The sequence below is a fragment of the Muntiacus reevesi genome, chromosome 5 (genome assembly GCF_963930625.1).
Source record: "Muntiacus reevesi chromosome 5, mMunRee1.1, whole genome shotgun sequence".
Classification (NCBI taxonomy): Eukaryota; Metazoa; Chordata; class Mammalia; order Artiodactyla; family Cervidae; genus Muntiacus; species Muntiacus reevesi.
The window spans coordinates 120,512,680-120,537,270 of NC_089253.1; the positions used below are offsets into that span (position 1 = coordinate 120,512,680).

The 24,591-nt window shown below is 37.5% G+C and overlaps 1 protein-coding gene across 1 annotated transcript in view; it reads right to left on the minus strand.

Annotated features, from left to right (window-relative positions):
• LOC136169482 (membrane cofactor protein-like) overlaps positions 1–24,591 on the minus strand; it is a 39,270-nt gene that overhangs the window by 11,676 nt on the left and 3,003 nt on the right. Inside the window, exons 2-5 of the mRNA XM_065937251.1 lie at positions 22,290–22,478; positions 21,846–21,948; positions 2,427–2,512; positions 1,436–1,630 (exon numbers count right to left, since the gene is read on the minus strand). Of these exons, the coding sequence (XP_065793323.1) occupies positions 1,436–1,630; positions 2,427–2,512; positions 21,846–21,948; positions 22,290–22,478 (573 nt within the window). The remainder of the gene's footprint in view (positions 1–1,435; positions 1,631–2,426; positions 2,513–21,845; positions 21,949–22,289; positions 22,479–24,591) is intronic.

The following is a 24,591-nucleotide window of genomic DNA, read 5'->3' on the forward strand; positions in this document are numbered from 1 at the left end:
CTCTGTCCCTGGGATCCTCCAGGCAAGAATACTAGAGTGAGTTGCCATGCCCTCCTCAAGAGGATCTTCCCAGCCCAGGGATGGAACCCATGGCCCCTGGCGCTTCTGCGTTGCAGGCGGATTCTCTACTGCTGAGCCTTGGGGAGGCCCAGTGGCTTTGTGTAGAACTGCCACGATTTATGGCTTAAACGTTTGGTAGAGTTCCCCAGTAAGGATACATGGTTTGCAGTACTCTTTGTGAGAAGGTTTAAGTTGTCAAATTTATAGGCATACGGTAGTTTGTTTTTTCCTTTATTATTCTTTAAATGTCTATAGGATATTTTATGATGTTCTCCTTTTCAATCTTGATATTGGTGATTTTATCTTTGTTTTCCTGTCAGACTGTCTATGGATTTATCTATTTTATCCATATCCTCCAAAAACCAGGCTGATTTCTTTGATTATCTCTGTTTTGTTTCTCTTTTCAATTTCATATTTCCTTTTGTTTTCTTGTTGTAGATTTAATTTGCTCTTCTTTTTAAATTTCTAATGGTAGAAGCGTAGATGACTGATTTGAGACTTTTCTGTTTTTCCAACATAAGTATTTCACATTATAAAGATCCCCTGAGCAAAACTTTTGCAAAACTTTTGCTGTATCCCACAAATTTTTGTATATTAATATACCAAATTTTAGTTGTTAATCAATTAAAAACAGTTTCTATTTCCCTTGTGACTGCTTCTTTGACTCATGGGTTATTTAAAAGTGTCTTGCACACTTTTCAAGTATTTGGTTTGATTTCTACATTCATCCCATTGTGATCAGGTCAATGTACTGGTACTAGCTTCAATATTTTGGAAATAAATATGTTAGAAATATTACCTAAAAATGCTATTACAGAATGTCTCATGTACACTGGGAGAAAATATATATTTTGCAATCATTCACTGGATCGTTTGTCAGGAGTCACATCCCCTCCAGTGTCTCCCCACTTTTAGTTAACGTGAAGTTGTTAAAATAAGCTTTGTCCAGAGTTTAACAATCCTATCAGTGAGAAGGTTAGTCTTTTAATGTTCCTGTAGCCCAAACTCTCAGAGATCTTATATTACAAGATAAAACTTTCTTATTTCTTAAGCCGCAGTATGTTGAGTTTTCTGATGCTTGCAAACAAACAGCAAGAACAACAACAACAACAAATCCAAAAGTTCTAGCTCATGCATATACACAGTAGTTCATGATGTGTAAGTTGAAATGCCAAGAACATGTTGAGTGACTGGTTGGGAACTCTACAATTATAACTCTTTTAATTTGATTTGAACAATATTAAATTAAATTAGAAGTCAATTTGGCAGGAGGAGCAAGTACACAGGAGTCTTTTGTTTGCTTGGAGATAAAAATATTTTTGAAGTGTTTCCACAGTATTTAGATTCAGGAGGAAATACATGGAAGTATTATTACCTTTACACTCTGGCGGGGCACTGCTCCATTTGTTATGATCAACACAAATAAGGGTGGTTTCTCCAATAAGAGAATATTCATCTGGTCCATTTGAAGGATTGCACTTATACATTACTACTTCACTGTATTGATATACTTCCTTATAAACGGTGACTCTTCCATTTGTTATATTTCCAGGTGCTGCACACACAATTGCTTAAAAAGGGAGGAAAAAGGACATGAAGTAAAAGTAAAATATTAAGACAGCATTAGCAAAGTCCTATGAACTGCCTTCACATAATTCATTAACATATGATTAATATACCCCAGTTGTGAATTCAATATCCATTTAGAAGAAAGCCTCTATGTGAATATGTATTATCCCAAATTCAAGCCATTAATATAGAAAAAACTTATTTTCTAAAATATGAAATACATATTTATCAGCAAGGCCATGCTAAGTTTTGCTCTTATCATCATGAAAGAAGTTGACAATTTAATGCTAAAATATACTTGTGATTAAAAAGTTAACTCAGTGCTAGTTGAAAAATACTTTATGGTTTATAAATATCTCCATTCACAAATTGGTTGTTCACATTAATACTGAGTATTACTGTCATTTTTCACTTTCATTCCAATGATGTATGGTTAAATTTTTCATATACAGCTGTTTGATTTCCAGTAGACTAGATCCAAATGTGTTCCTTTAAACCAGATATTGAAGTAACTTGCAAAAATATAAAGCAATGACACAATTCCCACTGTTTGGGAAATTTTTGACTTTTTATAAAAATATGCTGCATATATTTATATGTATTGCAGCTAACACTTCTTAAAAATGAATTAATAATTATTTTAAAAACTTTTCATTTTTAATTGCAATATAATAAATATCTATAGACATAACCCATGTGAAGAGAATTTCTTTGGTGTCAATGTTAATTTAAAAGCATAAAGAGGTCATAAAGTTTGAGAACTGTTGCTCTATATTCTAAAGAGAAGACATACTTACTTTCACAAATTGGGAGATTATCACTCCAGGCCACAGTATCTCCAGAAATTTCACAATATAGAATTTTTGCTCCAATCAGATAAAAACTAAATGAGAGAAAAATGTTAGCATGTCCTTTAAGCAATTACAAGATGTATATAATAATAAAAAATGTTTTATATGATGGTTTTTCTGTACTATAGTAATTTGAGTGAGAAATTTCTTAGTATAATGGATGCCCTAAATCTGCAAATCAATCAAAGAGCTTCTGCACGTGGACCCACTTTGGCCTACAGTAAAATGTGCAAATTACAGTCATGCTTGTCAGCGTAGCCCTCTGCTCCCTCTGGCAAGTGTATCACACACTGACTTCTACTTCTTGCTCACACCATTTTGCTCAGCAAGGACTGAGCAGAGATCAGGGCCCTAGAACTTGCCTGCCTGGATTCAAATTCTAGCTCCATGGCTGACTTGAGCTTGGGTAATCCCTTGCTGCTGCTGCTAAGCCGCTTCAGTTGTGTCCAACTCTGTGCGACCCTATGGAGAGCAGTCCACCAGGCTCCTCTGTCCACGGGATTCTCTAGGCAAGAATCCTGGAGTGGGTTGCCGTTTCCTTCTCCGGGAGATCCCTTCATGCTTCCTTAATGCTTCCCCTACATAACTCATGGGATTGTTCTGAGGATTGGATGAGTTAGTCTCTGGCACATAGTGAGTACTAGGTAAATTTTAACTCTTATTAATATCTTTTAGATCAGAATACACACCCACCTTATTTAATTGCTCCTAACTTTTTGAGATTTTAACAAACTGAAGGTGCGTGGCAACCCTGCATCAAGCAAGTTTATTTGGGCCATTTTCCCAACAATGTTTGCTCACTGTATTTCTCTTGTCACATCTTGATAAATATCACATATTTCAAACTTTATTACTACTATTATGTTTGTTGTGGTCATTTGTGATCAATGCTATTTAATGTTACTACTATGACTCACTGAAGGTTCAGATTATGGCCATCCCCTTCTCCAGGGGATCTTCCCAACCCGGGGATCGAACCCAGGTCTCCCACATTGCAGGCAGATTCTTTACCATCTGAGCCACCAGGGAAGCCCTAACAGTGTCTGGCAATATGCCATTTTAAAAGTAAGGTATGTATTTTTTTAGACATAATTCCATTACATACTTAGTAGACTATGATATAGTACAAACATATGTAAAAAATTCATTTGACTTGCTCTATTGCGGTGGCCTGGAACTGAACCTGTAGTATCTCTGAGGGATGTCTTCACCTTCCTAGGAGTAGCACAGGGATACGCCTACTTGGTGATATCTTCTCTGATGATTTACATTCACAACACACTCTCCTCCTTCTGGAAGTTCACTGTAATGACTGTGAGCAATTCTATATATTTTATACTTCTTCTCACTTACTATTATGCTTTGATGCCTCTCTGTATATGTTGTATTTCTCAAGAAGGATACAACCTCTTTAGGAAGAATCTATGTACTAAACTTTTTGCATTCCTCAAACTGCCTAGCAGGGTTTCTCTATATAAATACTCTCTGAATGTTCCATTATTTCTAATTGATTAAGTTAAATATACCCTATCTGCTTCCAGCTGACTTTTCTACAAGACTCACTCATTGATTCTAGATTATAATGTGTATTTCTGGTATGATGGCAATTTAAGAGGCATCAGGAATCCGTCTCCCCACCTTGATAACAATTGCACAGGTAGAATCTGCCTGATGTCACTATTTTGGAACTCTGACTTCTCTTGATGGTTTACAATGTCCAGGTGAAGACTTAGGTAAACTGGCTTATTTTGGTCTATTTCAACTCTTACCTTGGCACAGTGGTAGCTACCCATCCTCACCCATAGCAGTGCGGCAGGGATCTCTGCGTGTGTTCTCAGAGCAGCTTACAAGTTGCTTGTGGGAGCCAAGGTGTTCAAAAAGGACCCTGTCCTCCAAATAGGAGGATCTGTGTTCTTATCACTGATAGCTGCTTCTGATCACAGATAATCAGACAAAGAAAGAGGTAGCCATCTTTGTCACGCCTCCCCCTACCCTTGTCATCCCCTTCTGCCCTGGATGAAGTAACTTCAAGGGGCTTACATATCAAGTGCCCTTTCTTCCCCACTTCATCTTCAGTTTTTCCCCTTATAGGGGCCAGACATTAAATACTAGGACATTCCAAAGCAACTGCACATGCAGGAAAATCAGAAAGTAATAGTGTATGCCTAGGGAATGGCTCAGGAAAGACCTGAAATATTTTTCAGTTTGTACATCAGGCTGATATTCAGCACAGAGCCATTAATCAACAATTAAAAAAATAATAATACACCTTGCATTTGGTGCTTTGCCTGTGGGGTAGCATCATTGAGAACTTCTTTCTGCAAGGTTGTCCCAAAATATATTGCTACAAATGATCTCCCACAAGTGTACACTCACCTAAATCTTCATGCTGCCAACTGCCACAAGAACAAATGTGGCCATACCAACAAACTGCCTCCAGAAGGAGGTCAAATACCACCTTTCACTGGCGCCTGCTTTGTCTTCACAGAGGGCTCCTGCCTAACCCCCATGGGTAGGCCCTCAGTAATATGTGAAAAGCAAAAACAAAATGACTGGCTTAAGGATGTTTAAAGAACTAAAGGAAGAAATCATGAAGTCAAGGGAACATGTGTGAAACATAGAAATCTCAAACAGGAGGCAGAAGAACTAGAAAGAAACCTCAAGGAACTTCTGGAGTTGAAAAGTACAATAATGGAGAAATGTCTGTTTAGGTCTTTGGCCCATTTTTTGATTGGGTCGTTTATTTTTCTGGAATTGAGCTTCAGGAGTTGCTTGTATATTTTTGAGATTAATCCTTTGTCTGTTTCCTCATTTGTTATTAATAATGGGCTTTAAAAATCCATGGGAGGCACATTTGAGCAAAAAGAAGAAAGGATCAGAGAACTTGGAAGCAGGATAATGGAAATTAGTGTCTCTGAGAAACACAAAGAGAAAAGACTAAAGAAAAATGAACAGAGCCTAAGAAATCTTTGGAACTGCAGAACACCAACAGATCTACCAACACATACAACGTAGGACTCTCAGAAGGAGGCAGTGCAGAGAAGAGAGCAGAGAGAATGTATGAAAAAATAATGGCAGAAAACTATCCAAATTTGATTAAAGATGTGAATATAAACATGACAAAATCTCAATGCACCCTAAGATGAACTCAAAGAAACACATAATACTCATGCTTTCAAAAGACAGAGAGAATATTAAAAGTTGCAAGAAAGAGATAGAATAATCACATAGAGAGGATTCTAAACAAGATTATGAAATTTCTCATTAGGAACTCAGAACTCCAAGACAGTAAGTGTATATACTCAAAGTGCTAAAAGAAAAAAAAAAAAAAAATCAAACAAAAATCGTCTATCCAGGAAAAAACTGTTCTTCAAAAGTTATGGAAAAATTAGGACCTTTCCAGAAATAAAAATGGAGAGAAACTGTGACCACTAGGCCACTGTTGACCCACACCTCCACTGGAGACTCCTGGACACTCACAAACTTTCCTGGGGAAATGAGGTGTGTGTGGCACTGGCCGTGCTTTGGAAGAGAGAACCTGGACATGTCTCAGAGAATTTCTTACCTTTTAAGAATATTTTGGGTTATAGCTGTTGAACATGACAACCAAGGTAATGAATACTCATTCTCCTGCTCTAGAAGTGTGATTTGTATTTGACTCCAAGATGGCAGAGCAGAAGGACGTGCACTCCTCTTCTCCTCTGAGAACTCCAAAATTATAACTCACTGCTGAACAGCCATCAACAGGAGAAAGTTGGATACCACCAAAAAAAGATACTCCACATCCAAGGGCAAAGGAGAAACCTTTGAAAACGCATTTAGAATCAAACCCCATACCCACCAGAGATGCTCAGAGGGCTAAAACAAACCTCGTGTGCACCAGGACCCAGAGACCTCACGGAGACTGAGCCAGAACTGTTTGAGTGTCTCCTGAGGAGGGAATGGGGCAGCAGTGAGCTGCGGTAGGCGCAGGGACTCTGGGTGCAGTAGACCTGGGTGTGGCATAAGCCCTCTTGGAGGAGGTCACTATCAACCCCACCATAGAGCCTCCAGAACTTACATAGGACTGGGGAAACAGGCTCTTGGAGGGCACAAACCAAAGCTTGTGCACACAAGACCCAGGAGAAAGGAGCAGTGACCCCACGAGAGACTGACCCAGACTTGCCTGTGGTGTCCAGAGGTCTCCAGCAGAACTGTGGGTCAGTGGTGGCCTGCTGCAGGGTTGGGGGCACTGCGTGTAGCAGTGTGTGCACAGGACCTTTGGAAGGAGGTCGCCATTATCTGCATTACCTCCACCATAGCTTGGCCTCAGGTCAAACAACAGGGAGGGAACACAGCCCTGCCCATCAACAGAAAATTGGATTAAAAGGTTTACTGAGCATGGCCCTGCCCATCAGAACAAGAACCAATATCCCCCACAGTCAGTCTCTCCCAGCAGGAAGTTTCCATAAGCCTCTTATCCTTCTCCATCAGAGGAGGTACAGAATGAAAACCACAACCACAGAAAACTAACCAATCTGATCACATGGACCACAGCCTTGTCTAACTCAGTGAAACTATGAGCCATGCCGTGTAGGGCCACCCAAGATGGATGGGTCATGATGGAGAGTTCTGACAAAACGTGGTCCACTGGAGAAGGAAACAGCAAATCACTTCCGTATTCTTGCCTTGAGAGTCCCATGAACAGCGTGAAAAGGCAAAAAGATAGGACACTGAAAGATCAACTTCCCAGGTCAGTAGGTGCCCAATATGCTACTGGAGATCATTGGAGAAAAAACTCCAGAAAGAATGAAGAGATGGAGCCAAAGCAAAAACAACTCCCAGTTGTGGATGTGACTGGTGATGGAAGTAAAGTCCGATGCTGTAAGGAGTAATATTACATAGGAACCTGGAATGTTAAGTCCATGAATCAAGGCAAATTGGAAGTGGTCAAACAGGAGATGGCAAGAGTGAACATCAACATTTCAGGAATCAGCAAACTAAAATGGATTGGATGGGTGAATTTAACTTAGATGGTCATTATATCTACTACTGTGGGCAAGAATCCCTTAGAAGAAATGTAGTAGCCATCATAGTAAACAAACGAGTCCGAAATGCAGTACATGGATGCAATCTCAGAAATGACAGAATGATCTCTGTTCATTTCAAGGTTTCAATATCACATTAATCCAAGTCTATGCCCCGACCAGTAACACTGAAGAAGCTGAAGTTGAATGGTTCTATGAAGACCTACAAGACCTTCTAGAACTAATACCCAAAAAAAGATGCCCTTTTCATTACAGGGGACTGGATGCAAAGGTAGGCACTCAAGAGACACCTGGAGTAACAGGCAAATTTGGCCTTAGAGTACAAAACAAAGCAGACCAAAGTCTAACAGAGTTTTGCCAAGAGAACGCACTGGTCATAGCAAACACCCTCTTCCTACAACACAAGAGAAGACTCTACACATGGATATCACCAGATAGTCAATACCAAAATCAAATTGATTATATTCTTTGCAGCCAAAGATGGAGAAGCCCTATACAGTCAGCAAAAACAAGACCAGGAGCCAACTGTGGCTCAGATCATGAACTCCTTATTGCCAAATTCAGACGTAATTTGAAGAAAGTAGGGAAAACCACTAGGCCATTCAGGTATGACCTATATCAAATACCTTACAGTGGAAGTGAGAAATAGATTCAAGGGATTAGGTCTGATAGACAGAGTGCCTGAAAACTATGGATGGAGGCTCATGACATTGTACAGCAGGTAGGGATCAAGATCATCTCCAAGAAAAAGAAAAGCAAAAAGGCAAAATGATTGTCTGTGGAGGCCTTACAAGTAGCTGAGAAAAGAAAAGATGCAAAAGGCAAAGGAGAAAAGGAAAGATATACCCACCTGAATACAGAGTTCCAAAGAATGGCAAGGAGAGATAAGAAAGCCTTCCTCAGCGATCAATGCAAAGAAATAGAGGAAAACAATAGAATGGGAAAGACTAGAGATGTCTTCAAGAAAATTAGAGATACCAAGGGAACATTTCATGCAAAGATGGGCTCAATAAAGGACAGAAATGGTATGGACCTAACAGAGGCAAAAGATATTAAGAAGAGGTGGCAAGAATACACAGAAGAACTGTACAAAAAAGATCTTCATGACCCAGATAACCACGATGGTGTGATCACTCACTTAGAGTCAGACATCCTAGAATGTGAAGTCAAGTAGGCCTTAGGAAGCACCACTACAAACAAAGCTAATGGAGGTGATGGAATTCCAGTTGAGCTATTTCAAATCCTGAAAGATGATGCTGTGAAAGTGCTGCACTCAATATGCCAGCAAATTTGGAGAACTGAGCAGTGGCCACAGGACTGGAAAAGGTCAGTTTTCATTCCAATCCCAAAGAAAGGCAATGCCAAAGAATGCTCAGACTACTGCACAACTGCACTCATCTCACATGCTAGCAAAGATATGCTCAAAATTCTCCAATTCAGACTTCAACAGTACATGAACCATGAAATTCCAGATGTTCAAGTTGGATTTAGAAAAGGCAGAGGAATCAGAGATCAAATTGCCAACATCCACTGTATCATGATAAAGCTAGAGAATTCCAGAAAAACTACTTCTGCTTTATTGACTATGCCAAAGCCTTTGACTGTGTGGATCGTAACAAAGTGTGGAAAATTCTTCAAGAGATAGGAATACCAGACTACCTGACCTGCCTCCTGAGAAATCTGTCAAGAAGCAGCAGTTAGAACTAGACATGGAACAATGGACTGGGTCCAAATCAGGAAAGAAGTACGTCAAGGCTGTATATTGTCACCCTGCTTATTTAACTTATATGCAGAGGACATCATGAGAAATGCTGGGCTGGATGAAGCACAATCTGGAATCAAGATTGTGGAGAGAAATAGCAATAATCTCAGTTATGCAGATGACACCATCCTTATAGCAGAGAGCAAAGAACTAAAGAGCCTCTTGATGAATTGAAAGAGGAGAGTGAAAAAACTTAAAACTCATCATTCATAAAACAAAGATCATGGCATCTGGTCCCATCACCTCATGGAAAATAGACGGGGAAACAATGGAAACAGTGAAAGTTTTTATCTTTTTGGGCTCCAAAATCACTGCAGATGGTGACTGCAGCCATGAAATTAAAAGACTTTTACTCCTTGGAAGGAAAGTTATGACCAACCTAGACAGCATATTAAAAAGCAAAGACATTACTTTGTCAACAAAGGTCCATCTGGTCAAAGCTATGGTTTTTCCACAGCCATGTGTCAACGTGAGAGTTGGACTATAAAGAAGGCTGAGAGCTGAAGAATTGATGATTTCGACTTGTGTTGTTAGAAAGGACTCTTGAGAGTCCCTTTGATTGCAAGGAGATCCAATTAGCCAATCCTAAAGGAAATCAATCCTGAATATTCATTGGAAGGACTGATGCTGAAGCTGAAACTCCAATACTTTGGCCACCTGATGCATCACTGACTCACTGGAAAAGACCCTGATACTGAGAATGATTGAAGGCAGAAGGGTAGGAGAAGGGGATAACAGAGGATGAGATGGTTGAATGGTATTCCAAGTCTATGGACATGAGTTTGAGTAAGCTCTGGGAGTTGGTGATGGACAGGGATATCTGGCATGCTGTAGTCCATGGGTTGCAAAGAGTTGGACACAACTGAGTGATTGAACTGACTGAGACCTCAGCAGCAAGAAACACTTGAGGGAGTCTTGCAAGGTGAAATAATAGGACACGAGACAGTAACTCAAATTGTTGTGGAAAAATAAAGATCTCACTTAAAGTAAATTCATAAGCAATTTAAAAAGATATCATTCGATTACAGGTGGTTTGCTACTACAATTTTTGTAGTTAATTTGGTATTAATTCAACTTGGAGTTCTATGACTGTAGGAAGTTAAATGTAGTCCCAATGGTAACCATAAACAAAATAGCTGTAGAATGTACAAAAAAGGAAATAATGCAGAAACTATTCATTTCACTATAAAAATCAACTAGACACAAAAGAAAAAAGTAATGCAGGAAATTAGGAACAAAAAAGCTAAAAGGCTTATAGAAAGCAAATGGCACAATTACAGAAATAAGTCCCTCCTTTTGGTGATTTATTAAATTTAAATGTATTAAACTCTTTAATCAAAAGTCAGAGATTGGCAGAGTGCATAAACCACATGATTCAGCTATATGTTATCTCCAAGAGACTCACATGACATCCATAGACACAAATGTGTTGAATATGAAAGGGTGCAAAAATATATTCCAAGCTAATAATATCTAGAAGAGAGCAGGGATGACTATACTAATTTAGACAAAATAGACTCTAGAGAAAAAGTGTATAGGCAAAAAAGACATTATATTTTAAAAAGGATTAAGTACTTGAATAAGATATAATAATTATAAATATTTATGCATCTAATAAGAAGCCATGAAAATATACGAAGCAAAAAATGACAGAACTGAAAGGAGTGAAAGGCATATACAAAATAGGCATTTCTATAGTAATAGTTGGAAACTTCAATACCCCATTTATAATAATGTATTAAACTACTTGGTAGAAGATAAGTAACGAAGTAGAGGACTTCAACAATACAGGACAAACTAGGTCTCACTGACATATACAGAGCACTCTATCTAACAACAACAGAATATAGTCTTCTCAAGTGCATACTGGACATTTCCCAGGTTAGACCACATGGTAGGTCACAGACGAAAAAAATTAATATTCTTCATAATATATTTACATAATAGATAATAGATACTTAATAGTATCTATTTTTTTTTTGGCCTAATTTTGCTAGGCCAAAATTAATAGGAATTAAGGTCAATATCAGGTTGGGGAGGGGAAAAAAGGTAGATACCACACAAATATGTTCTTTGATCACAACAGGACAAACTCAAAAATCAAAATCAAAGGGAAAATTGGAAACTTCTCAAAATTGCTAAAATTTAAAAAGTCCTTTTATGCACCAATGACAAAGAAGAAATCATAAGGGCACTTAGAATACACTTTGACATGAATGTGTTACAGGGAAGAGTCAATATTGACTCCAAGTTGGGCTTGTATCTTTGACTTTAAACCTTTGCTTTTCTTTGCTTTTATTATTGTAATCATACATAGTGGCCTATCTAAGGCCTTTGTTTAGGACCCTGTCCCATAACAAGGGAAAAAATATCACATCCCCTCCCTGAGGCTGGCTATTCCAGAAGACTTTTGTAAGATTAATGGCCTTTTTTTTTTAACTTTACTTTCTCACCCCCACCCCTTTTCTGTTCTATAAAAGAACCTGGCATTCAGATCACAATAAGATGATTATTTTGAGATATTAGTCTGACATCTTCTCAGTCTGCCAGCTTTCTGAGTAAAGTTGTATTCTTCACCTCAACACTTCACCTCTCAGATTTATTGCCCTGTCATGCATCAAGGAGAATGTACTTGGACTTGGTAAAAAATGGAAATGAAAATATAACCTACCAAAACTTATGGATGGAATACAGCAAAAGATGTGACAAGAAGGAAATTTAAATTTATAAATGTTTACATTAAAAAATGTAAAAGCTTGCACATTTTGAAACATAGGCCAGAGGCAGTAACTTCAAATGAGCCTGGATCAGACTGTGTGTGATCTTGCAGAGCCTCCCCAAGAAGCAACTCTGGGCCTCCTTCTGGTAACACAGAGACTGGTGGTAGCCATTTGGGAATTCATTGTACCAGGAGGACAGTCATGCTCACAAAAAATACCATTTTGAGAACCTCTTCCTTGCTTATTAGTGTTGGGGGCTTACCATTCACCAATGAACTGGCAACAGTCCCGGATGCACTGGGATGAGCAGCCAGACACCCTGGGGCCTGGTCCTTCCAGTCAACACCAGTCCCATGACTGCCTGGGCCATGCAGACAGCTGCACCAAGACCAGTCTCACCCACTAGTGGGCCATCAGATTCTGCATGAGGCATGGCCTGTCAGCCAACCCATCTGAGGGCTAGCACTGCTATCAGTGTTCCCCAGTAGCTGACTCTGCCATAAATAAAGAGCCTTGCAGCCCGTATAAGGAACATTAGAAGATACACATATAGTAAACAGATGGGAGTACATTGCTGGGTCATATAGAATGTTTTCTACATAAGACCACTTTTCCAAAACTCAGAAACATATCTGAACTTCCTAGAACAAAGAAAACACAGAGAATTAGGTAAAATAAGGCAAGAAAAGATATGTCCCATGGGAAGGAAGTAGCCCAGAAGAAGAACTACCTGGAGTGGAGAAAAGCAATATACTTTATAAAAAGTTCCTTATAAAAAAAAATATACCTTACAAAAAGGTAATGATTATAAGAAAGTTAAAAAAAGTCAGAAGTAGAATGGATGAATATAGTAAGAAAGTTAATAAATTATGAAATGTTTAAAAAACCTTAACAGAGCTGAAGAATACAATAGTTGTAATAAAATTACACCAGAAGGATTCAACAGTAGATTACATGATTCACGATTCAGAACAATGGATCAGCAACAGGAAGACAGAATAGAGGAAATCACTAAAGTTGATTAGAAAAAAAATTGAAAAAAATGCAGATGGTTTAAGAACTCTCTGAGACAATATCAAACATACTAAATAATTTGCATCATGGGGCCCCAGAAGAAGAAGAGGGAGAGAAAGGAGCAGAGAATTTAACTAAAGAACAAATAGCTGAAAATTTCCCTGACATGGGAAAGGAAATAGATTTCTAGGTCCAGAAAGCAGAGTCCCAAACACAGTGAACACAAAGAGATCCACACCAAGATGCATTGTAATCAAACTTGCAGAAATTAAAGACAGAGATTCTTAAAAGCAGCACAAGAAAAGCAGCTGGCTGCATATAACAAATTCCCATATGATTATAAGCATTTTAAGAAGAAATTTTAAAGATCAAAAGGCAGTAGCATGATATGGTTAAAGGTATGAAAGCTAAAAATCTATATATATAAATACTGTACCTGGCAAAGATATTTAGATTTGAAAGAATGCTGCTGCTGCTGCTGCTGCGAAGTCCCCTCAGTCGTGTCCGACTGTGCGACCCCATAGACGGCAGCCCACCAGGCTGCCCCGTCCCTGGGATTCTCCAGGCAAGAACACTGGCGTGGGTTGCCATTTCCTTCTCCAATGCATGAAAGTGAAAAGTGAAAGTGAAGTCGCTCAGTCGTGTCCGACTCTTCGCGACCCCATGGACTGCAGCCTTCCAGGCTCCTCCATCCATGGGATTTTCCAGGCAAGAGTACTGGAGTGGGGTGTCATTGCCTTCTCCATGAAACAGTGTTACAGACAAGCAAAACTAAAAGAATTCAGTACCACTAAATGGGCTTCACAAAAAAATGTTAAAAGGATTTTTTTTAAGTACAAAAGAAAAGGCCACAACTAAAAAATATGAAGATTGTGAAGGAATTCTCTTATCTGTAAGGGGAAACATACAGGAAAGGTAGTAGATAAACCATTTATAAAACTAGTAGGAAGGTTAAAAGACAAAAGTAGCCAAATCATATATATATATGTATACACACACACACACACATATATATATAATAAGAAGTTAAGGGATGCACAAAACAATGAACTATAAAATATGATGTCAAAAACATTAAACATGAGAGGGGGGAGTAAAAATTAGTGTAGTTAAAATGTATTTGAACTTAAGAACTCAGCAATGTTAAGCAATCATGAAGTTTTATACAAAAATCTCATGGCAATCACAAACCAAAAATCTATAATACATACACACACACACACAAAAGAAAGACATCCAAACTGAACATTAAAGATACTCATCAAATCACAAAGAAAGATAGCAAAAGAAGAATGAAAGACAACTGCACTAACAAACAGTAAATGATTAAGAAAATGACAAAACATGGATACCTACCAATTTTTATTTTAAATGTAAAAGAAATAATACTCAAAAGACATGGAGTGGCTAAAAGGGTAAAAAAAACAAGATCTCATGATATGCTGCATGAAAGAGACTCACTTCAGATATAAAGACACAAAGTCTGAAAATGGAGGAAAGAAAAAATGTATTCCATGTAAATGGAAAGCAAAAGAAAGTCATAATACAAATACTTATCTCAGACAAAATAGAGTTTAAAAAAAGACTGTAAAGAGACAAAGTAGAACCATACATAATGATCAAGGGATCAGTCCAAGAAGAAGATATAGCAATTGCAAATACATATGTATAAAATAGACAATCACCTAAATACATAAGGAAAATATAACAGATATAAAGGGAGAAGTTGGCAGCAACACAACAATCATGCAGGACCTTAACAACACACATACATCAAAGGACATATAGACAGAAAATCAATAAGGAAGCATTAGCTTTAAATGATACATCATATCAGATGAACTTAATAAATATGTATGGAACATAGATCCAAAAGCAAAAGAATATATATTCTTTTCAAGGACACATGGAACATCCTCCAGGATAGATCACATTCTAGGCCACAAAACAAGCTTTGGTAAATTTAAGAAAATTGAAATCATATCAAGCATTTTTTCTGACAACAAAGACACGAGACCAGAAATCAGCTATAAACACTAACAAAGCTCAACAACATGCTGCTAAACAATGAACAGACCACTCATGTAACCAAAGAACAATTTTTTTTTTTTTAAACTGGAGACAAATGAAAACAAAAATACAATGACTTAAATTTCTATGAGATGCAGCAAAAGCAGTTCCAGGAGGAAACTTTATAGCAATAGAAGTTTACCTTAGGAAACAAGAAAAATCTCAATTAAACACCTACTTACATCTCAAGGAAGTAGGAAATGAAGACCAAACAAAATCAAAAGTTAGTAGAAGGAAAAAAATATCATAAAGATCAAGGCAGAAATAAATGAAATAGAAAAAAAAAAAAGGAAGAAAGAAAAAAAGACCTGGTACTTTGAAAACATAAAAAAAAAAGTTAAAACATTTAGACTGAGTCAATTTTTTTAAAAAAGAGGGTCCAAATCAGTAACATCAGAAATCAAAATGGAGAACTTACAACCAACACTTAAGAAACAAAGAGGATTGTAAAAGGTCACCATGAACAACTCTATGGCAATAAAATGAGCAACTAGGAAGAAACGCACAAATTCCGAGAAAGGCACAATCTCCTAAGACTCTACCAGGAAGAAACAGAAAATATTAACTAATTAATTATCAGTAATGAAATCAAGTCACTAACAAAAAAACTCTCAACAAACAAAAGTCACATAAGGTGACTTCTAACAAACATTGTGAGAAGTTGACACTTATCCTTCTCAAACTAACAATATATTATGCAACCCAGGTAATATGGCCAATATTTTATAATAATGATAAATCAAGTCTAATCTATAGAAGCTTCCTGCATTTGTGAGATAATCTATGATTTTTATTCTTCAGTGTATTAATGTAGTATACCACGTTGACTGATTTGTGACTTTGAACCATCCATGCAGCTTTGGATGTTTTGTTTTGAATTACTTTATTGTACCCCTGAAACTAATAGAATACTGCAAACTAACTATGCCTTACTGAATTGAAAGAGAACACCTATTCTTCTCAAACTATTTCAAAAAATTTAAATGAAAGAAACACTTTCAAATGCATTGTAAAAGGCTAAAATCACTCTAATACTTAAGGCAGACAAAGACACCACAGCAAAAGAAAATGACAGACTAATATCCTTGATGAACTTAGATACAAAAATGCTTAATAAAATACTAGCAAATAAATAAAAAAATACTTTAAAAGTGTCATACACCATGATTAAGTGGGATTTATCTCAGGGGTGCATGTGCTGTGCTTAGTATAGCGCTTTGTCATGTCCAACTCTTTGTGACCCCATGGACTGTCACCCTATAGATTCCTCTGTCCATGGGGATTCTCTAGGCAAGAATATTGCAGTGTATTAACATGCCCTCCTCCAGAGGATCGTCTCCACCCAGAAATCCATCTGGGATCTCCTGCATTGCAGGTGGATTCTTTAACAGCTGAGCTACCAGGGAAGCCCTACCAGGGCTGCATGGATGGTTCAAAGTCACAAATCAGTCAACGTGATATACTACATTAATACACTGAAGAATAAATATCATAGATTATCTCACAAATGCAGGAAGCTTTTAACAAATTCCAGATCCATCTATGATAAAAACTCTCAACAATATGGATATAGAGGGGAGGAAGAAAGCATTGCATGTGTGCTCAGGTGTGTCCCACTCTTTGGGACTGTATGGACTGTAGCCAACGAGGCTAACCTGTCCATGGTTTCTCTAGGCAAAAATACTGGGGTGGGTTGTCATTTCCTTCTCCAGGGTATCTCCCCAACCAAGGGACTGAGCCTGCATCTCCTATGGCTTCTGCATTGAGGCAGATTCTTTACCACTGAACCACTTGGGACATTTCCCATAAAAGGAACATACCTCAGTATAATATAGGTAATATATAAGATAATATATTATTTAACTTATATGCAGAGTACATCATGTGAAATTTCAGGATGGATAAAGCACAAGCTGGAATCAAGATTGCTGGGAGAAACATTAATAACCTCAGGTAATCAGATGACATCTCCCTTATGGTAGAAAGTGAAGAGGAATTAAAGATCCTCTTGATGAAGGTGAAAGAGAAGAGTGAAAAACCTGGCCTAAAACTCAACATTCAAAAACTGAAGTTCATGGCATCTGGTTCCATCACTTCATGGCAAATAGATGGGGAAATAATGCAAATTATAACAGACTTTATTCTCTTGGGCTCCAAAATCACTGTGGACAGTAACTGCAACCATGAAATTAAAAGATGCTTGCCCCTTGGAAGAAAAGCAATGATGAACTTAGACAGTATGTTAAAAAGCAGAGACATTACTTTGCCAACAAAGGTTCATCTAGTCAAAGCTACAATTTTTCCAGTAGTCGTGTATGGATGTGAGAGCCAGACAATAAAAAAGTCTGAGTGCCGAAAATTTGATGCCTTCAAACTGTGATGCTGGAGAAGATTTTTGAAAGTCCCTTGGAGAGCAAGGAGATCAAACCAGTCAATCCTAAAGGAAATCAACCCTAAATATTCATTGGAAGGACTGGTGATGAAGCTGACACTCCAATACTTCGGCCACCTGATGCGAAAAACTGACTCACTGGAAAAGATTCAATGCTGGGGAAGATTGAGGACAGGCAAAGGGGATGACAGGGGATGAGATGGTTGGATGGCATCACCGACTCAATGGACATGAGTCTGAGCAAGCTCGGGAGTCAGTGATGGACAGGGAACTCTGGCGTGCTGCAGTCCATGGGGTCACAAAGTGTTGGAAATGACTGAGTGACTGAACAGAACTGAATAAATTCAGTTGAAGGATAAAAAGTTGACGGATAAAAAATAAGTATTCAGAAATCTGTTGTGCTTCTATACACTGAAAAGAAGCTATCAGTGAGATAAATTAATACAACAATCCCATTTATAATTGCATCAAAGGAATAAACTACCTAGCAATAAACTGAAGAAAGGAAGTAAAAGATCTGTACTTTACTTGGAGTACTGTAATGTGCAATGAGAGACATTGAAGATGACAGAAAAATATGGAAAGATATACCATGCTCATGGGCTAGAAGAGTTAATACTGTTAAAATAATTATATTCATTTTAGTAGACTAACTAATATGAAGCACAAGCTGCCAGGAGAAATATCAATAACCTCAGATATGCAGATGACACCACCCTTATGGCAAAAAGTGAAGAGGAACTAAAGAGCCTCTTGATGAAACTGAAAGAGGAGAGTGAAAAAGTTGGCTTAAAGCTCAGCATTCAGAAAACAAAGATTATGGCATCTGGTCCCATCACTTCATGGCAAATAGATGGGGAAACAATGGAAACATGGCAGACTTTATTTTGGGGGGCTCCAAAATCACTGTAGATGGTGACTGCACCCATGAAACTAAAAGACACTTGCTCCTTGGATGAAAAGTTATAACCAACCTAGACAGCATATTAAAAAGCAGAGATATTACTTTGCCAACAAAGGTCCATCTAGTCAAAGCTATGGTTTTTCCAGTTAGAATTGGACCATAAAGAAAGCTGAGCACCGAAGAAATGATGCTTTTGAAATGTGGTGTTGGAGAAGCCTCGTAAGAGTTCCTTGGACTGCAAGGAGATTCAACCAGTCCATCCTAAAGGAAATCAGTCCTGAATATTCATTGGAAGGACTGATGCTGAAGCTGAAACTCCAATACTTTGGCCACCTGATGCAAAGAATTGATTCATTTGAAAGACCCTGATGCTGGGAAAGATTGAAGGCAGGAGGAGAAGGGGACAGCAGAGAATGAGATGGTTGGTTGGCATCACTGACTCAATGGACATGAATTTGAGTAAACTCTGGGAGTTGGTGTTGGACAGGGAGACCTGGTGTGCTGCAGTCCATGGGGCTGAAAGGAGCTGGACATGACTGAGTGACTAAACTGAACCAAACTAATATAAAATGATTATATTCATTTAAAGACCCTTCAATAGACTAACTGGCTTAAGAATATACACACACACACACACACACAATGGACTGTAAGTCAGCCATAAAAACTGGGAAATCTTGTCATTAGTGACACGTGGATTGGCCTATAGAATATTATGCTAAGTGAGACAAGTCAGACAGAAAAATAGAATATTGCATGATATCGTTTATATTTGCAATTTAGATACAAAGCAAATGAAGAAACAAACAAACAAAAAAACAGAAACAGACTCCAGTTCAGTTCAGTTCCGTTCAGTTGCTCAGTCATGTCCGACTCTTTGCAACCCCATGGACTGCAGCACTCCAGGCCTCCCCCATGAACAGTATGAAAAGACTCTAGTTACAAAAAACAAAAAAGTGTTTGCCCTGGGAAGGGGTGGAGGGAGAAATTAATTACATGAGTGATATTAAGAGGTACAAATTTCTAGTTACAAAAGAAATGTTACAAGGATATAATGGGAAAATAGTCAATAAAGTGTAATAACCTTGTATGGTGATAAATTGTGTCTAGACTTATCACGTTAATCACTTTGAAATGTATAGAAATAGCAAATCTCTATCTGATGCATCTAGACTAATTTAGTTTGTAGGTAAACTAGTCTTAAATTAAAAGTAAGAAGAGAGCTCTAAAATAATCAACCTAATGTTACAACTTAAAGAACCATTGAACAAAGATATATACACAAAACTAGCAGAAAGAAGTAAACAGTAAAGATTAGAGCAGAAGAGAAATTAGTAGAGAATACCAAATGAATCCAAAAGTTGGTTTTCCAAAAGAGGAAGAAAACTGATATACCCTTAGCTAGATGGACTAAGACAAAAAGGAAGATCCAAATTACCTAAATCAGAAATGAAAATGGTGATATTTCCTTTAGTTCTACAGAGTTAAAAAATATTATGAGACTTCTGTGAATAATTTTATGACAACAAATGGATAGCCTAGATATAAAAGACAAATTCATGTAAACACAAACTCTACCAAGACTTCATTAAAAAATACAAAATCGGAATTGATTACGACTAGTGAGGAGATTGAAACAGTAATCAAAAATTTCCCAATAACGAAAAAAGTCCTGGATCTGATGTCTTCACTGTTTAAGTCTGCCAAACATTTAAAAGAGAAGTAATACCAATTTTTCTTAAAGTGTTACAAAAATTGAAGAGGAAGGCAGTCTTCTGAATTTATTCTATCATACCAGTGTAATAATGACACCAAAGCTAGAATAAGACATTACAAGTAACCAAGCTACAGAACAGTATTCCTTATAAATACTGATGTAAAAATCCTCAATGTAATACTAGCAAACAATTAATCAGCATATAGAAAGGATTAGAAAGCTTGACCAAGCAGAAATTATTCCTGGAATGCTAGGATGGTTCAACATGAAGATCAATCAATGTAATATATCACATCAGCAGAAGGAAGGGGAAAAACCCACATGATCATCTCAAGTGATGAAGAAGAAGTATTTGACAAAATTCTACATTTTTCATGATAAAAAATATTCAACAATCTAGGAACAGATGGAAACTGCTTCAGGGTAATAAATACCATATATGAGAAACACCCAGCACAATATCATGCTCAGTGGTGAGAAATTGAAAAATTTTCCTCTAAGATGAACAAAGGCAAAGATGCTTACTTTTACCATATCAACTCAAAATAGTACTGAAAGTTCTAGGCAGAACAATTAAGCAACAAAAAGAAATAAAAGGCATCCAAACTGGAAAGAAAAAAGCTAAGCTTTTCTCTTCTTGAATGTAGCATGATTTTATATGTATAAATCTCTAAAGATTCCACACATACACAAAAATATTAGAACTATTAAATGATTACAGAAAAATGTGATTAAAGTTAATATTAAGAAAACCTGTTGCATTTCCAGTGTATTACATTTTAATTCTAAAATCATATTTTAAAATAAATGCCCAGTATCTCCAATATGTAATATTAAAGGAGCCCTGTAGAAAAAAAAAGCTATTATTAAATGCTCAGTATCTCTTTTTGAGATGTTTCACTCCTTTGCAGCAGTCAAAATTAAGGTTTTCCCATTAAGAGATTATGATCAACATTATCATCCAGGCTAAGCATATCAATTTAGGTCCTTAAATGACCCCATGGACTGTAGCCTACCAGGCTCCTCCCTCCATGGGATTCTCCAGGCAAGAATACTGGAGTGGGTTGTCATTTCCTTCTCCAGGGGATCTTCCCAACTCAGGGATCAAACCCGGGTCTCTTGCACTGCAGGCAGACACTTTAACCTCTGAGCCAGCAGGGAAGCCCCTTAAGACTACAGATTATCTCAAAATAAGAGTATGTCTGGCTGACAGTTCTCTTCCTATTACCATAAGCCCCATTTCAACTCTAAGAACTGACAATTTTAAATTATTGTCAAGAATAAAGTTACCATGATTACTACATCTTTAATTTATACAATAGGTTTATTATTGCATATAGTAAGTTACATGGGCTTCCCAGGTGATGCTAGTGTTAAAGAATCTCCCTGTCAATGCAGGAGACACAAAAGATGCAGGTTCGATCTCTGTGTTGGGTATTCTTGCCTGGAAAACTCCATGGACAGAGGAGCCTGGCAGGACCCTGGCAGTCCATGGGGTTTCAAAGAGTTGGACATGACTGAGCGACTGAACACACACATGGTAAGTTATACAGTTTTGCTTTACTTCAATTTAAACTTCTTTCTAACTACACATTTTTCAGGTCTTCGTAGATAGTGCAATAACTTTGACTACAAGTACAAATTGTCACATAGAAAACAAAATGAAATCTAGTTTATAGAAACGTTTAAAAAGAGGAGCAAAACAAAAATGCAACTAGTAATACTGAACCTTATTTTCTGTAATGAGCATCTTACTTACCCCGGATTGCAAGCAAAGTGAACCTGTGAACCAAACAGAGCACTTCCATTCACGAAGTTGACTTGGCCATTCGCAGGCTCTCCTACATTAGGACATGATTTTTCTAAAAGGAAATGTTCAAATATGTTGGTTTATATTAATTTTAAAAATAGGTTTAAATCAAATTCAAAAGTCTACTTTGCTTGTTTGAATTCATGGGAATCTTATTATTCATTTAACTATTATTTTCTTTCCATATTATATGGCTAAACAAGATTCATATTTACCCAGGTAAACAATTACCAAGAAAAAGATTCCCTGGGGATTTTTCAAAACCTGAACAAATGCACAGATATCTAAAAACCTATATTCACATGATAAAATCATCACTGAAGTAGTGGAATAGCCACACTAAAATGTGTGTAAATATCCAGTGCTATAAAACACTTTTGTTTGTTTATTTACCTACACAGGCATCCTGGAGAGATGACCATGTATTATTATCTTGACAAACAGCAGATCTCGGGAGAGCAGGAACCTTGGGCTTGAAACCTAGACGACACTCATATTGTACACATTCCCCAGGACGATAATTGGGTTTGGGTGCACCCTGGAGCCTCATAGTGTTAAATCTTGGTGGATCACCACAAGCCTCTAGGAATAGAGAGAATAAGAACATGCAAGTGAAGTACTTTATCTCTTTCATCAGCCAGGGACTGTGGCCTGGCCTCAGGTAGGTACTACAGAATAAGTAGAAAGATTCAATGACGGTCTCATGCTTTCCCAGGTGGCTAAGTGGTAAAGAGTTACCTGAGGATGCAGGAGACACAGGAGATCTGGGTCCAATCCCTCAGTTCGGAAGAGCCCCTGGAAGAGGAAATGGCAATCCACTCCAGTATACTTGCCTGAAAAAATCCCACGGACAGGGGAGCCTGGCAGGCTATAGTCCATGGGGTCGAAAAGAACTGGACACAATTGGGCACGCATACACGCCCATGCTTTTACCCATGTGGTATAGTAGCAAAGGATGTGCCCTGCTTACTTGAAATAACCATCTATGAGCTTTTTTGGTTTATTGAGGAGTAAGGTGAACTTTCATTCAACACAATTGAAAAGATAGCATCTATGTTTTGGGTTTTAAAATGTATTTATACGTATGTGTCCTTCCCTCTTCTTTCTAAATTCATCATTTCAAAATTCACCTCTCCCTAAGAAGTCTTGTATAGTATACAGCACTCTGATCAGATTACACTTCCATAGTTTAGACTCAGTGTCCTCTCAGAAGGCAATGTCCGAGAGGGCAGAGATCATATGCCTTCTTTTTGTACTACACTGTACATACTGGGTAAGAGTAATATCAAATAAACTTTGTGAATTTCATAGGTCAAAATAAATATGGACTAAAGTATTTTAAAATATAACTTCCTTCTATTTGCTTTGAATCAGTGAATTGTTGTGGCTGTTGTTCAGTCGCTCACGTCCAGCTGTTTGCTACCCCATGGACTGAAGCATGCTAGGCTTCCCTGTCCTCCACCATATCCCAGAGCTTGCTCAAACTGATGTCCATTGAGCTGATAATGCCATCCAACCATCTCATCCTCTGTCGTCCCCTTCACTTCCTACCTTCAATCTTTCCCAGGATCATTTCTAATGAGTCATTCTTTGCATCAGGTGGCCGAAATATTGGAGCTTCAACTTCAGCATCAGTCCTTCCAATGAATATTCAGGACTGATCTCCTTTAGGACTGACTAGTTTGATCTCCTGGCAGTCCAAGGGACTCTAAAGAGTTTTCTCCAACACCACAGTTCAAAAGCATCAATTCTTTGGTGCTCAGTTTTCTTTATAGTCCAACTCTCACATCCATACATGACTATTGGAAAAACTGTAGCTTTGACTATATGGACCTTTGTCAGCAAAGCAATGTCTCTGCTTTTTAATACGCTGTCTAGGTTAGTGAATTGAACATTTTATAAATAAATGGATACCCTTTAAATAATCAAATTTTATTACTTTGAATAACCTTACGTAAAAATTTGGTTTCTTGGATGTTACTGTAAACATAATTTAATCTTCATTCACTGATTAATGGATTGTACATGCCCTTAAAAGCTTCCTGCAGTAACTGTTTGGGCTGTTTATCCAATGTATCCTGACAGTAAACTCTATTGCTATTATTTTAGAATTTTAATCTCTGGTCTTTTTTTGTCAGGGGTTCTTCCCTAGAACAGTGTTACTCCTGCTTCAAGAAGTCCTCTTCCTTTTAATTATCTGTGCTCTTGGAAATCTTATGAATCTGCTAGAAATGATGTAAAATATTTTGATATTTAAAGTCCCAAAGAGCTAAAAGAATGCAGAGGCCTCTCCTATAAGGTTAAGGACCTAAAGGAGAAGGGAGATAAATCTATTTTGATCCCTGAGGAAACTTTGCTGTAATTACTTCTTGGATCTAGGTCTTCAGATTGACAGACTAGTCAAGAGAGAACTCTAAACAAGTGAAATATTATTCTCCTTTTTCATCATTTTCTAAATTTCAGATTCCTCTCTTGATACTCTGTCCGACATTTCATTTACACCGTGTGCTGAAATCTACCTATTGGCAAAATGTTTTCAACATTTCCAGCATTTTGATCTTAATATATGAATGTATCTCCATCAACTGCCCAAAACAAAAGCAAAAAACAAACAAAAAATGATGCAGTTATTAAAAATACTGTTTAATGATCAGTATAGAGTTGGATTTTACTAATAACATTAAATTTACTCAAT